The 12,081-nt window shown below is 50.8% G+C and overlaps 1 protein-coding gene across 5 annotated transcripts in view; it reads right to left on the minus strand.

Annotated features, from left to right (window-relative positions):
* The window catches only part of TRDMT1 (tRNA aspartic acid methyltransferase 1), a 94,249-nt gene extending 89,393 nt beyond the window's left edge, over positions 1 to 4,856 (minus strand). The window contains exon 1 of one of the 5 annotated variants that reach the window (XR_010177594.1): positions 4,216 to 4,504. Coding sequence is in view for 3 of the 5 variants with exons in the window: in XM_063921526.1 (XP_063777596.1) it covers positions 4,720 to 4,854 (135 nt within the window). In the remaining 2 variants the exon portion in view is untranslated. Of the gene's footprint in view, positions 1 to 3,440; positions 3,483 to 4,215; positions 4,505 to 4,719 lie in introns of those variants that run through there. The other 4 variants (XM_063921526.1, XM_063921528.1, XM_063921525.1 and 1 more) reach the window with 4 other exon arrangements.
* Between the last annotated feature and the right edge of the window lie 7,225 nt (positions 4,857 to 12,081).

Raw genomic sequence — 12,081 nt, forward strand, 5'->3', positions numbered from 1 at the left:
CTGCGAAACAACTTCCCCATCAGAAGCATCAGGATCAGAATCTGTGGGGTCCGTATAAACGCCATCCTCATCAGACGAGGTGTCTGGGACGTTGGTGGATTGTGAGGACGTAATTGCCCGCTTAGAGGTCCCCTTGGTCTTAGGCGGGCGAGGGTTAGACTTTTGAGCAGTCAGTGATTGGTTCAATTGCTGTAACTGATTGGACAGTTGATCTGCCCACGGCGGGTTAACCGCGGGAACCATAAGCGGTTGTACCGTCCGTCACAGGAGGTCCCATAGGGGGCGTTAGTCTAATTACCAGCGTATTAAATAGCGTGGAGAAGGTAGCCCAAGGTGGGTCATTTTGCATCCCTGTTGCTACAGTCCCACTGGGGGGTAAGGAACCCCCAGAACCTGAACCCTCAGCTGCTATGTTATCCTCAAATGTGTCTGCAGCGTCAACACCACGCAATGTGGGATAAGCCCCAGCTCTGTTGCCCCTTATAGCTGACATAATCAAAAGCTCAATGCAAGGCAACACAGTACAATATCAGCAGCACAATACCCGACAAGAACCCCCTGTGTAGTGTATCAGCACAAACAAGGAATTCAAGATGTATATGGTGACTAAAAATCACAGAGAAAAATACACACTGAGTATATCCTGTAAACTGCCTATATTATGATAAACCTGACACACTTAGCCCCCTCAGGTTATAGAATATAGGGATAGCAATCTGAGTGAGATACACGAAATGGAGGTCACACAGTAGCTATATGCACACACACAGAGTCACAGTTTGTACAATGCAGAAATTATGACATGCAATAAACCTGCACTGGACTAGCAATACAGAGTAGTACTATGTATAGCTATACACTGAATAGATATAACAATGTACAGTAAAGACTGGATGTATATCACAGGGTACTTGTATTAAATAACCCTGACTAAATGCACTTTTTCCTAACTAACTGTCAGCAGACATGTAGAATACTTAAGTGTACTTTAAAATGCACAGCGCTGACAGGCAGGCGGCTTTACAGAGGAGGATTTGCCCTAACAGTCCCAGGATCAGCTCTGCTTGCTATATTGGCGCCCAAACGCTGACAGGGAGTGAGGGAGAGAGAGATATGCAGCTCCAGGGTGGGAACATTTGCATAAATGGCACCCTGGGGCTGGGGGAGGGGCTACAGGTCAAAGCCTTATCCACCTGCACTTCACCACCAGGTACTGGGGGCTTAATAAAACGGTTTTAGGAGAGAAAACCGACCTGTGCCCATGCCCTGGTGGTCTAGTGGGGTTCCCGTACTACCACAGTGTCCACGCCAGCGCGCGCGGTCCGCCTCCCACCGGCCGCGCGGGATTGCGATTTACAGCGGACCCCATCGAGGGGAACCCTTACCTCCTCCCTGAGTGCGGCCACGCGATCCGGGAGAACAGCAGTCGGGTGTGTAACTAACTTTGAAGAAAACCGGAGCCTCCGCTGTAGGTACCCGGCAACCAGGGCGCGGGACTGTACAGCGCCTCTGGGGGGAGGTGATGGAGCTGCAGCAGGAGATGTCTGACTGACATCTAACACAGTCAGTGTCTCTGCTGCAGCCCTTGAAGTCTTCAATATTCTTTAAAAGCTTCTCTGAGGGCTGCTGGAGCAGCCCCCGTTATGTGCCTGCTTACTGCATGGCACCAACTACAAAACTGAGCTCCTGTGCACGGAGGCGGAGTTATAGAGGAGGCGGCGCTATGCATTTTGGGAAGAAGGTAAAATCTTTGAGCCTGTTGGTGCCTCGGATCAAGATCCTACTCTACACCCCAATGTCATTCCCTGTGGAGCCCAGTGTACCCCACAGCAGAAATGATAGCTAGAAGCTCCTTGGTTGCTATGGGCAACAAACTCTTTAGAAGGTTTGCTACATCTCTCCCTCTGGCATTGCCGCAATGACCAGCTGAGCACATATCGGGCACTTATGGTAGTGCCCAAATATCAGCGCTCGACCCGAGAGCTTGCCACCATTCAGCCACAAAACCCCTTATTAAATGATACATTCCAATATACTGTCACAACCGGAACTCTAAACCTGCTACCTGCTGTATCCCAGCCAAACACCCCACCCGCCGAGCCACTTGATCCCGCCTAAAAACTATGAGATTTCTAACTATATGAAGCTACTTGTATCCCATAAAAAAACAGCACCATAATTGAGCAGATCTATGTAGAGTGCAGCCACCCATCCAATCCCTTGCAGCCACACACTGCATAGATCTGCCCAGCCGTAACACTGATCACCCCTACACAAAGTACAAGGTAAGCGTCAAATATTTAGAAATCTCCATCTTGGAATTCTCTAGATTTCTTTGCAAGGGCAGATAGCTCAATGAATAGTGTCTAACTGCCATGCCATATGCAATGGGTTCGAATCCCGGGCACATCAGCATCCCGAAATGGTATAAAGAACAGTGTGACTGAACAAAGAGCTATCAAGTCAAGTACATGAATCTATCTATCTATCTATCTATCTATCTATGGTTGAGTATCCCTTATCCAAAATGCTTGGGACCAGAAGCATTTTGGATAATGGATTATTCTTTATTTCGGAATATTTAATAATTTATGCCCCCCTACCCTCCCACCCCCCTATAATGCCAGATACAAGTAATGCCCCCAGTATAGTGCCTCTGCCACCATCACCCATTCACATTCCCCCTCTCCCATTCACCTGCCCTCTGCCATCAGCAATCAGGGTCAGGTATCGCCGCTGAAGTTGCCAGGGACACCACTGGGTTGCCAGGAGTGGGGCCGGTGAGATGCTGTTTGGGAGGTGATGGAGTCGCTCCCCTGCTCGCTGGCCGTGTTGTGTGTGCTGCGGGCCGTGCTGCTGGCCTGTGCTTCAGCCTGCTGCCCTGGCTCCAGCCCACTCCCCTCCTCGCTCTCTGCTGCTGTCCGGAGCCCGTTCCAGCCCGCGGTGCTGCTGGGGATGGGGCTGCTGAACCGGTGCCTGGTCATCCTCCGGAGCCTGGACGAGGTGGGCTACATCCTGGAACGGGGGCCGGAGCCGGGTGTACACCGCTAACCTGGTCAGCGTTCTGACTCAATTCCCTGCAACGGGCCACATAAGGAGCCAGGGGCCGCAAAAGGATGCGGTAGAGGCCGCATGCGGCCCATGGGCCACGAGTTTAACACCCCTGCTGTATAGGTATTAGCAACAGAAAGTGTGGGGGGTAGGAGACAGGGACGGTGAGGAGATGCTGGGTTTCAAAAAAGGGGGAAAGCTGCAAGTGAAAGTAATTAAAACAGGTAATGAACAATTGCTGGTAACAGCGCCCCCTCTGCACACACCTAGTTAATGCCCTGGCTGCAGCACATGAAACACCAGTGACAGCCAGGACAGCACCCATAACACAGCACAGGTACACCACAGTGACTACAGCAGTACCCCTACAGAGTACACACTAACCCCACCTGACACCACCATCCACAGAGAGAGACAGAGGTCTGTCTCCCTCACTCTCCAAGTCTGGAGTGAAAATGGCGCGACGTGCGGCTGTTTATATGGGATCCAAAACCCGCAAACTTCTAACAGCGGGATGATGACGTTTTGCCTCATTCTTGTTTCCGAGTCTAGCGGGAAATCCCAAGTCAGACTCGGATGCGGGCTCAGAGCATGAAGTTCAGGGGGGTTCGGTTCTCTGGGAACTGAACCCGCTCATCTCTAGTCACAACCTTGCGTTTCATTGAATATGTCCCATTATCCTAATGTACTTAGATGAATGAAATTAAGAATGGATTTATCTAGAATTATTTATCCTTTTAGAGTTATGGGTTGCATAGTTATTTGTAAGGCGATACCATTTAGACAGCTGCTGCGGATAAAAAGGCCTGTCTGCAATAATGAGAGGCACCCTGTTTGATATCGCAGTCCTAAAGATTTCAGAATGAATATTGTCACTTGTTATGTGCAGAACAGTGATTTAGTGATGTTACAGCATGCCATGTGTGGAAGACATGTATGTATTTATCATGTATCATTCATGTGTCAAACTCCACTGGAGGAAGAAAGAAGCCACTGAGCAAGGCAGAAGCTAAGCTGGAACCTATTCACTCCCATGGGATTTCAATAACATATAAATTACATGTATGTGAGCTCCTGACAGTATCCATACAGACACACACACACGCGTGACGCATGTAAAACGCATGGCATTTGTGAGTGCGGCCTCAGTGGCGCTGCCGTTACCTGCCAGCCCGCAGTGCATGCCCCCGATGCCGCTGTACAGCTCCAGCACTCGGAGCGGAGCCATAACTCTATTCCCCGGTCTGTGCGGCCTTTCCGGAGCTCCCCCTTCACGCACCACAGCACAGGACGGGGACTTCCGTGTAGCAGTACAGAGCCGTCCCAGGTGCTCTCCCGTCTCAGAGCTGGGAGCGAGGCGGATACTAGGTGTCAGTGTGTGTCTATGGGGGAGAGCTGACTCTCATGTACAGTGATGGGAGTGCAGTGTGCAGGCCGGGACAGCCATTATCAATGCACCAGTTGTTACTATGATTATTATTATTATTAGTGGAGGGGGTTTGATTTTTTTAGGGAGTTTCAATTAAACTGCACATGTAACTTACAACTATGCACTTGCAGCCAGTGGTGTATAAATCAGAGGAGATATGCCAGAGCTATGCCAGTTACCATCTCAGCATATTTATTTAGTAACAGTTTCTTACACCCATTCTAATTCTAAATACTTACCTCTCCATCAGGTATCTCCGGGAACGAACATGGTGAGAGCACCATATTTACAGAGATCTGCGCACGTGCACTACAGAAATCCCTGGGAAAATGGCATCTGAGTCTGAGAAAGACCCTGCCCGTACCCAGGGACATTTATAGGGAATGCGGGGGTGGTGTTACAAAGATGCACATACATTCCCTCATCATGGCGAGCCCATGCCTCCCCAGTCATCATGTTGGGAACTGACATTTGTATTGGCGGCCCTGGCCCTACCCCCAAATACAGGTACTCCCACAAATTTTTTACAGGGAGTTATATGATAAATGAAAATGGGATGATTCTTTATACCTTATTTGTAGAACACCACGCCAGCCAAGACACTGACCTAAAAAGGTGCCTTAGATGTGACCAAATTAAGACTTATAAATTCTATATTCAAGGTCCATGTAAACATTTGTTTAACAAACCTTTTGCACCAAGCACCACACATAGAATGAGGTGTCATCAGGTTTAAATAGAAGTATCAGAAAATGTGGGCTATCCAATTACCTGCGGCACATTACCACCGGTAATGGTATTGCCTGGGGATAACCACCACCCTTAGTGCCTAGCCCTAATATCCCCCCCCCCCCCCGGGATCTAACACTAGCCTGTACCCTGATACTCACCTTTGGGACATCGGCTGTCGCTGTTCCGGCGCCGGTCTGTTGAGTGGTGCCGAGATTCCAGCGTCGGTCACATGACTACCGGCATCGCCATAAAATGTGCATGTGCATTTTTCATGGGTTTGCGGCCCCACTCAATGTGAGTTCTCCTTACACATTTTTGAAAGTATGTGTGACACCAATGCACAATGTATCAGGGCCGGAGGTTGGCTCACAGGGTCATAAGGGGAGTTGGGGAGACAGGTACCATTTTAAACCATTTTACTTATTTTTTTTATCTCTGTTTAGAGTAATCAATTATCATTATGACCCATTTGGCGCCAGGTAAGGGAAATACAAACATTGTGTATAGTGATTGTTTACCTGGAGAGTAAATCAAATGTTTCCTGAACATAGATATGGAGCTAGGGTCCCTCACTGAAAACTTGAATAAAGCGTCAACAGAGGATGAAGGACTTGTCAGCTACCGTCATGATAGGACATTCAGCTATAGCTTGTCAGAACTCTAACTGGAAGAAGACTATTGGTTAATGGTCGGAAAGAAATAATGTGTTTATTTTGCTACCACATCTTGCATTTCAGTTTATTAAACATTATGGATTATCCAAAATATGATTCCACGGATTCATGCCAGCCGGGAAGATGCAAGCCTCCCCATTTCTGGCAAGCATGCTCAACCATATTAGGTATTACAACAGGGAAACAAAAGCAGTACAGAGATACTAGCTGATGTGCCCAGGTTCAAATGGGCAAAGATTTGCTGGGTGGTACATTTTACCCCTTTTAACTTCCTTAGGAGTCGATTTTATCAAAACTTCCTGTTTAGTGGGTTGCTGCAAATAACTGTCACAGTTTCAAAACAACCAGCAGGTCTCATGTTCCAGGTCACCTAGCAGGTGCACAGGGAGAGTTCACAAAACTGTCACATTTTCCAGAGTACAATGGTGATGGATTGTAAAAGGCAGACAAACGTTTTGCCAAATAACTCCAAAACAAAGCAACCAATTACAACACCAATATTTTTCCTGCAAATCTACGAGCCAAGACTTTTAATTTGGTGTATGCTCAGACAACGGCTATTAACAGTGCCGTAACTAGACATTTCAGCGCTGTGTGCAAGAAACAGCATCGGCGCCCCCCCATATACAAAAACAGGGCCAGTGCGCTCAAAATATAGGGGGCGTGGCTTCATGGGGAAGGAGCATGGCCACAGAGCTCCGTTTTACACATTACGGCCAGGGCCGTCTTAACGGCAGTGTAGGCCCCTGGGCACAGCAATGCATTGGGCCCCCTACCCATCCTCCAGCGGTAGGGGTGGGGGGTGCTATCAGCGGCAGCTTTGATGTCCCGTGGGTGGTAGGGGGTGTTCTATCTTCCGCTCAGCATGTAGGACCTGGAGCAGTAATTTCTGCTAATTGCTCCTTTACTGCACAGATGGGGCGGGAGGGAGAACACTAAACTGTAGAAGAGGGCATTGGGCTGAATGAAGGGGCCCCGGTACATGACTTCCGGGGTGGTAGGGGGTGTTTAATACACAGGGGAGGGATGGATAGTGGAGTAGGCTTAATATTCATCATTTTCTGGTGGGAGGGCAGCTTGCTTGATTGCAGATATCTCAAGTTCCTGAAAATATATTTCTTTGTTTTGAATGGGATAAAAAACTAGAGATTCCCACCTTTCAGAAGGTTTTGGGGACTTGGGGATCAGAGTTCAGGAGCCAGAGCAATCCTCCAATGAATATATAAAACTGTATACCAGGCGCGTGGAGCTGGAGCAGGGACCAGCTGCTGGAAGGCTGATATCTCTGGTTCTGGGCACAGTAGAGACAAGCTGCCAGCGTCCAGCAAAAGGGGAGAGTCCCAGCTTTTGGATTATACCCTCAGAAAAACTCTAAGTCAGACAGAACCTGAGATATCTGGCTGGGAAGAGCAATTAACAGGCTCGGATGGGGACCACTGCTTTCACGTTGGATATCTCCGGTTCCCCAAGGCCGATTTTCAAAAATCTGGTACCCCTGGAAAGAGGGGACCCTCAGCTATCAGCCTAGGGCCCTTATACTCCTAGGGCCCTTGGGCAAGAGCCCATTGAGCCCATACGGAAAGACGGCCCTGATTACGGCAGGTATAGTACCCTTTTTACACATTACGGCAGGCAGAGTCCCCGTTCTACACATTACGGCTGCAGAGTCCCCCTTTTTACACATTAGGCAGGCAGACAGTCCTCCTTTTACACATTACGGCAGCAGAGTCCCCCTTTTACACATTGAGGCAGCAGTCCCCCTTTTTACACATTACGGGAGATACAAGGAGGGTGACGATAAGGGTGCTGAGGGGGAGGTACAGGGAGGGTGAGGATCAGGCTGTTGAGGGGGAGACAGGGAGGGTGAGGATCAGGGTGCTGAGGGGGAGACAAAGGGAGGGTGAGGATCAGGATGCTGAGGGGGAGACAAAAGGTGGGTGAGGATCAGGGTGCTGATGGGGAGACACAGGGAGGGTGAGGATCAGGGTGTTGAGGGGGAGACACAGGGAGGGTGAGGATCAGGGTGTTGAAGGGGAGACACAGGGAGGGTGAGGATCTGGGTGCTGAGGGGGAGACACAGGGAGGGTGAGGATCTGGGTGCTGAGGGGGAGACACAAGGAGGGTGAGGATCAGGGTGCTAAGGGGGAGACACAGGGAGGGTGAGGATCAGGGTTCTGAGGGGGAGACACAGGGAGGGTGAGGATCAGGGTGCTGAGGGGGAGACACAGGGAGGGTGAGGATCAGGGTTCTGAGGGGGAGACACAGGGAGGGTGAGGATCAGGGTGCTGAGGGGGAGACACATGGAGGGTGAGGATCAGGGTGCTGAGGGGGAGACACAAGGAGGGTGAGGATCAGGGTGCTGAGGGGGAGACACAGGGAGGGTGAGGATAAGGGTGCTGAGGGGGAGACACAGGGAGGGTGAGGATCAGGGTGCTGAGGGGGAGACACAGGGAGGGTGAGGATCAGGGTGCTGAGGGGGAGACACAGGGAGGGTGAGGATAAGGGTGCTGAGGGGGAGATGCAGGGAAATAGGAGGCAGGAGGAAACGGAGCGCAGCATCAGCGGCTGTGTGTATGTGCTGTCAGTGGGGACTCGGACTTTACTAACCAGAGTCGACAGCAGCACACAGGCTCTTCCAAGTTCCACGTTCTATAGGCTCCAGGGCTCCTCGCTGTGCAGCAGGAGAGTCAGGGCGCCGGGCAGTGTGGGAGAGACGTCTGACATCATCACGTGACGTCTCTCCCGAATTGCAGGGGAAGGGGGCCGGGCTGCCGCTGGGCCATCTGTTATACTGATGCCGCAGCGCTGCACTGAGCTTACAGCAGCAGCGGCGGCTTGAAAACCTCCTCTGAAATAAAGCCGCCGCTGCCCGCCCGCCCGCCCGTGTCCAGCTGAAGCCTTCAACTAGACACAGGCAGGCGGGCGGTGGCGGCTTCAACTTCAGTTCAGAGGAGGTTTTCAGAGGAAGTTGCGGGCCGGTGAGCGGGCAGCGGCTGCAGAGGGACATGGGCGGGTGGCGGCGGCAACTTCAGCAGGATCATGCAGGCGGCGCAGCCATCCGCGGGACACAGGCGGCGCCGCCGCCATCAGCAGTCAGTCGGAGCTAGCGGGTGTGATGGCCGATGGTGCGTCCTCAGTGCATTTGCGCTGTGGGCAAGGCACCATCGGCACACACCTAGTTACGGCTCTGGCTATTAATATAAAGATAGGGTGGAACTGAACTGTGCCTGATACATTTTCAGGTGAAAAAAATGGGCTTTAGCTCAATTTCTCATACGTCCTAGAGGATGCTGGGGACTCCAAAAGGACCATGGGGTATAGACGGATCCGCAGGAGCTTGGGCACACTATAAAGACTTAAACTGGGTGTGAACCGGCTCCTCCCTCTATGCCCCTCCTCCAGACCTCTGTTAGACTTTGTGCCCAGGAGTTTTGGGACACACACTAGGAGAGCTCTCCTGAGTTTCTCCAAAAGACTTTATGTTAGGTTTTTTATTTTCAGGGTGACCTGCTGGCTACAGGCTCCCTGCATCGTGGGACTGAGGGGAGAGAAGCAGGACCTACTTCTTCTTAGTTTAAAGGCTCTGCTTCTCGGCTACTGGACACCATTAGCTCCAGAGGGTTCGATCACTTGGTGCGCCTAGCTGCTAGTTCCCGGAGCCGCGCCGTCACCCCCCTCACAGAAGCCAGAAGAAAGAAGCCGGGTGAGTATGTGAAGAACAGAAGACTTCAGTGACGGCAGAAGACTTCAGTAACGGAGGTACAGCGGTCGCTCCATGCTCCCACACACCAATGGCACTCACAGGGTGCAGGGCGCTGGGGGGGGGGGGGGGGGGGCGCCCTGGGCAGCAGGTTGCTGATTTCTTCTTGAGGCTGGCATAAAAGCATTTCGGTGCCTGGGCACCGTGTATCATACCCCTGCCGGCATATAACTGTGCGCTGCGCGCCATTACTTCCCCGCTGCCGGCTCCCACGGGTGCAGGGCGCAGGGGGGGGAGCGCCCTGGGCAGACATTTTATAGTTATCTCTGTGACACTCTGGCGGTGCCAGGGCTCCGTGTCCCGGACGCCCGCCAGCACGTTGTAGCGCACTACACGCCATTTCTTCCCCGCCGCCGGCTTTCACGGGTGCAGGGCGCTGGGTGGGGGAGCGCCCTGGGCAGCATTTTACAGGTGCTTGTGTATAGTTAAGCTGGCGGTGCCGGGGCTCCGTGTCCCGGACCCCCGCCAGCGTGTTGTAGCGCTCGGCGCGACATTTCCCCACCGCCGCCGGCTCCATGGGTGCAGGGCGCTGGGGGGGAGCGCCCTGGGCAGCATTTCTGGAATCATCCTGGGCGGGGGAACATACCCGGACACCGGGTGTCTTCACCCCGCCAGGGCACCTCAGCGTGCGCGCTGCGCTTCATCGCTCCCACACACCAACGATTTCCGTGGGTGCGGGGCGCGGGGGGGGAGGGGCGCCCTGGGCTGCGTTTTGTTCATATAGGGGTATATACAGGTGGTTAATCCCTGTATATATGCCCCCAGCTCCATTTTCAGGTTATGTATTGTATATATATATATATATATATATATGTTGGAGCGGGCTTAAGCGCGCCGGGAAGGGGCGGAGCTTAGCCCTCATAGAGTCAGCGTCATTTTCCTCAGATCCCCGCCAGGGTGGGGGGGGGGGGGAGTGTTTTTAATGCTATATGGTTGTCATATAGCATTATGTTTGATAATGGACGCATAATCACTCTTATATTACATAAATTCCCTGTTTCCCTGTTTGTACCCACTATTGGTTAGTCGACATATGTCGGCAGGTGTGAGGGCTCTGTCATAAGCTGCTGTGGGGATAATTGTCGGCTTCGCCGGCGTATGACGGTACTTGATTCAAAAAATTAAGTATTAGCTAATGTGTGTTTGTGTGCTTAAACAGTAAACACGATAGGGGAGATACAGTTGTTTATGGATGCCCGGTCGGCATCAACGGTTTTTCCTGCGTAAAGAATTATCAGGCTGTCATTGCCTTGTACATGTATATATATGTATATTTATAGGTATATGTGGGGGGAGTGTTATCAAAATGGTATTTGTATGCTTCCCTCAGACCCCTCGGGGTTCCGTGGTTATTAGTATTTTTTGTCCACTTACTATTCCTTGCTGTCGACATATACTAAGTTTCTGTCGACCATAAGGTTCCTGGTAGATCAACATCGGGGGCATGTCAGTACATGGCCATACACATTCACAACACATTACTGTCACTAGAGACCTGACAGGTTGGGACAATCCTCTTGCGTATAGGTTATATCTATATGTATATATATGTAGATATAGGTTATATATGCATAGTTAGGATATGTGTTTTATTGTGTATTACATGATGTATATCCATGAATGCTGAAATAATGGTATTCTTATCATGTGCTGATCTCTCTGTTGATTAAGCTCTAGATTGGCCGGGAAGAGTTGGTTTCGATCCTCTCAAGGAGTCCAAATATTCTTCTCTTCACAACGCGGAGAGAAAGTCATGACAGTCAACTCCTGGTCGACGCAGAGCCCGGTCGCAAAGGATCATACACAGGCAGCTAAGTGAAATTTTATTTCTATACTTTGACCTTATTTGCACTGTATGCACTTGAGGGACTGTGGTGTTCGGGTAGGCATCCGACAAAATTACCCTACCCAGAGTGGGTAGGCTTGCCTATGTTTATTCTACCGTATAACATTACAGCATGCTGCCACGTGACAGCAGGAGGTGTGACCGGAAAAATGCGGAGGATGTCTCCGGGAGATGCTGGTGGGAGGTATACAGCTGTTTGGTGTGGCCTATGGTCAGTCAATCTCGGCGGATACCACTGGTAAGTCTAACTTCGTGAGTTAGCCTCCTTTGCAACGGTTGGTGACGCATTCTTTTGTGGGATGCAGTCGTTTTAACAGGTTCAATACCGTTCTTTTTTTTTTTTTTTTTTTTTCCTATTCTGTGCAGACAGTGGAAGGTGAAAAGGTGAGTGTTCTGCAGCCTTGTTAGGTTAGCAGAAGTGGATGTCGTTTTCTGTTTCCACTACATCCACCACTTGTCGCTGAGTCTATCGGGCTGTTCCTCACTCCGGTGGGCTCTCGTCTACTAATTTTCAGTTAGTCCAGGAATAGACTAGGACCTGCGAGTTATTTATAGAATCCAAGGGGAACATTCTGAATTACGGTTGGTT

The sequence above is a fragment of the Pseudophryne corroboree genome, chromosome 5 (genome assembly GCF_028390025.1).
Source record: "Pseudophryne corroboree isolate aPseCor3 chromosome 5, aPseCor3.hap2, whole genome shotgun sequence".
In the NCBI taxonomy this organism is placed as follows: Eukaryota; Metazoa; Chordata; class Amphibia; order Anura; family Myobatrachidae; genus Pseudophryne; species Pseudophryne corroboree.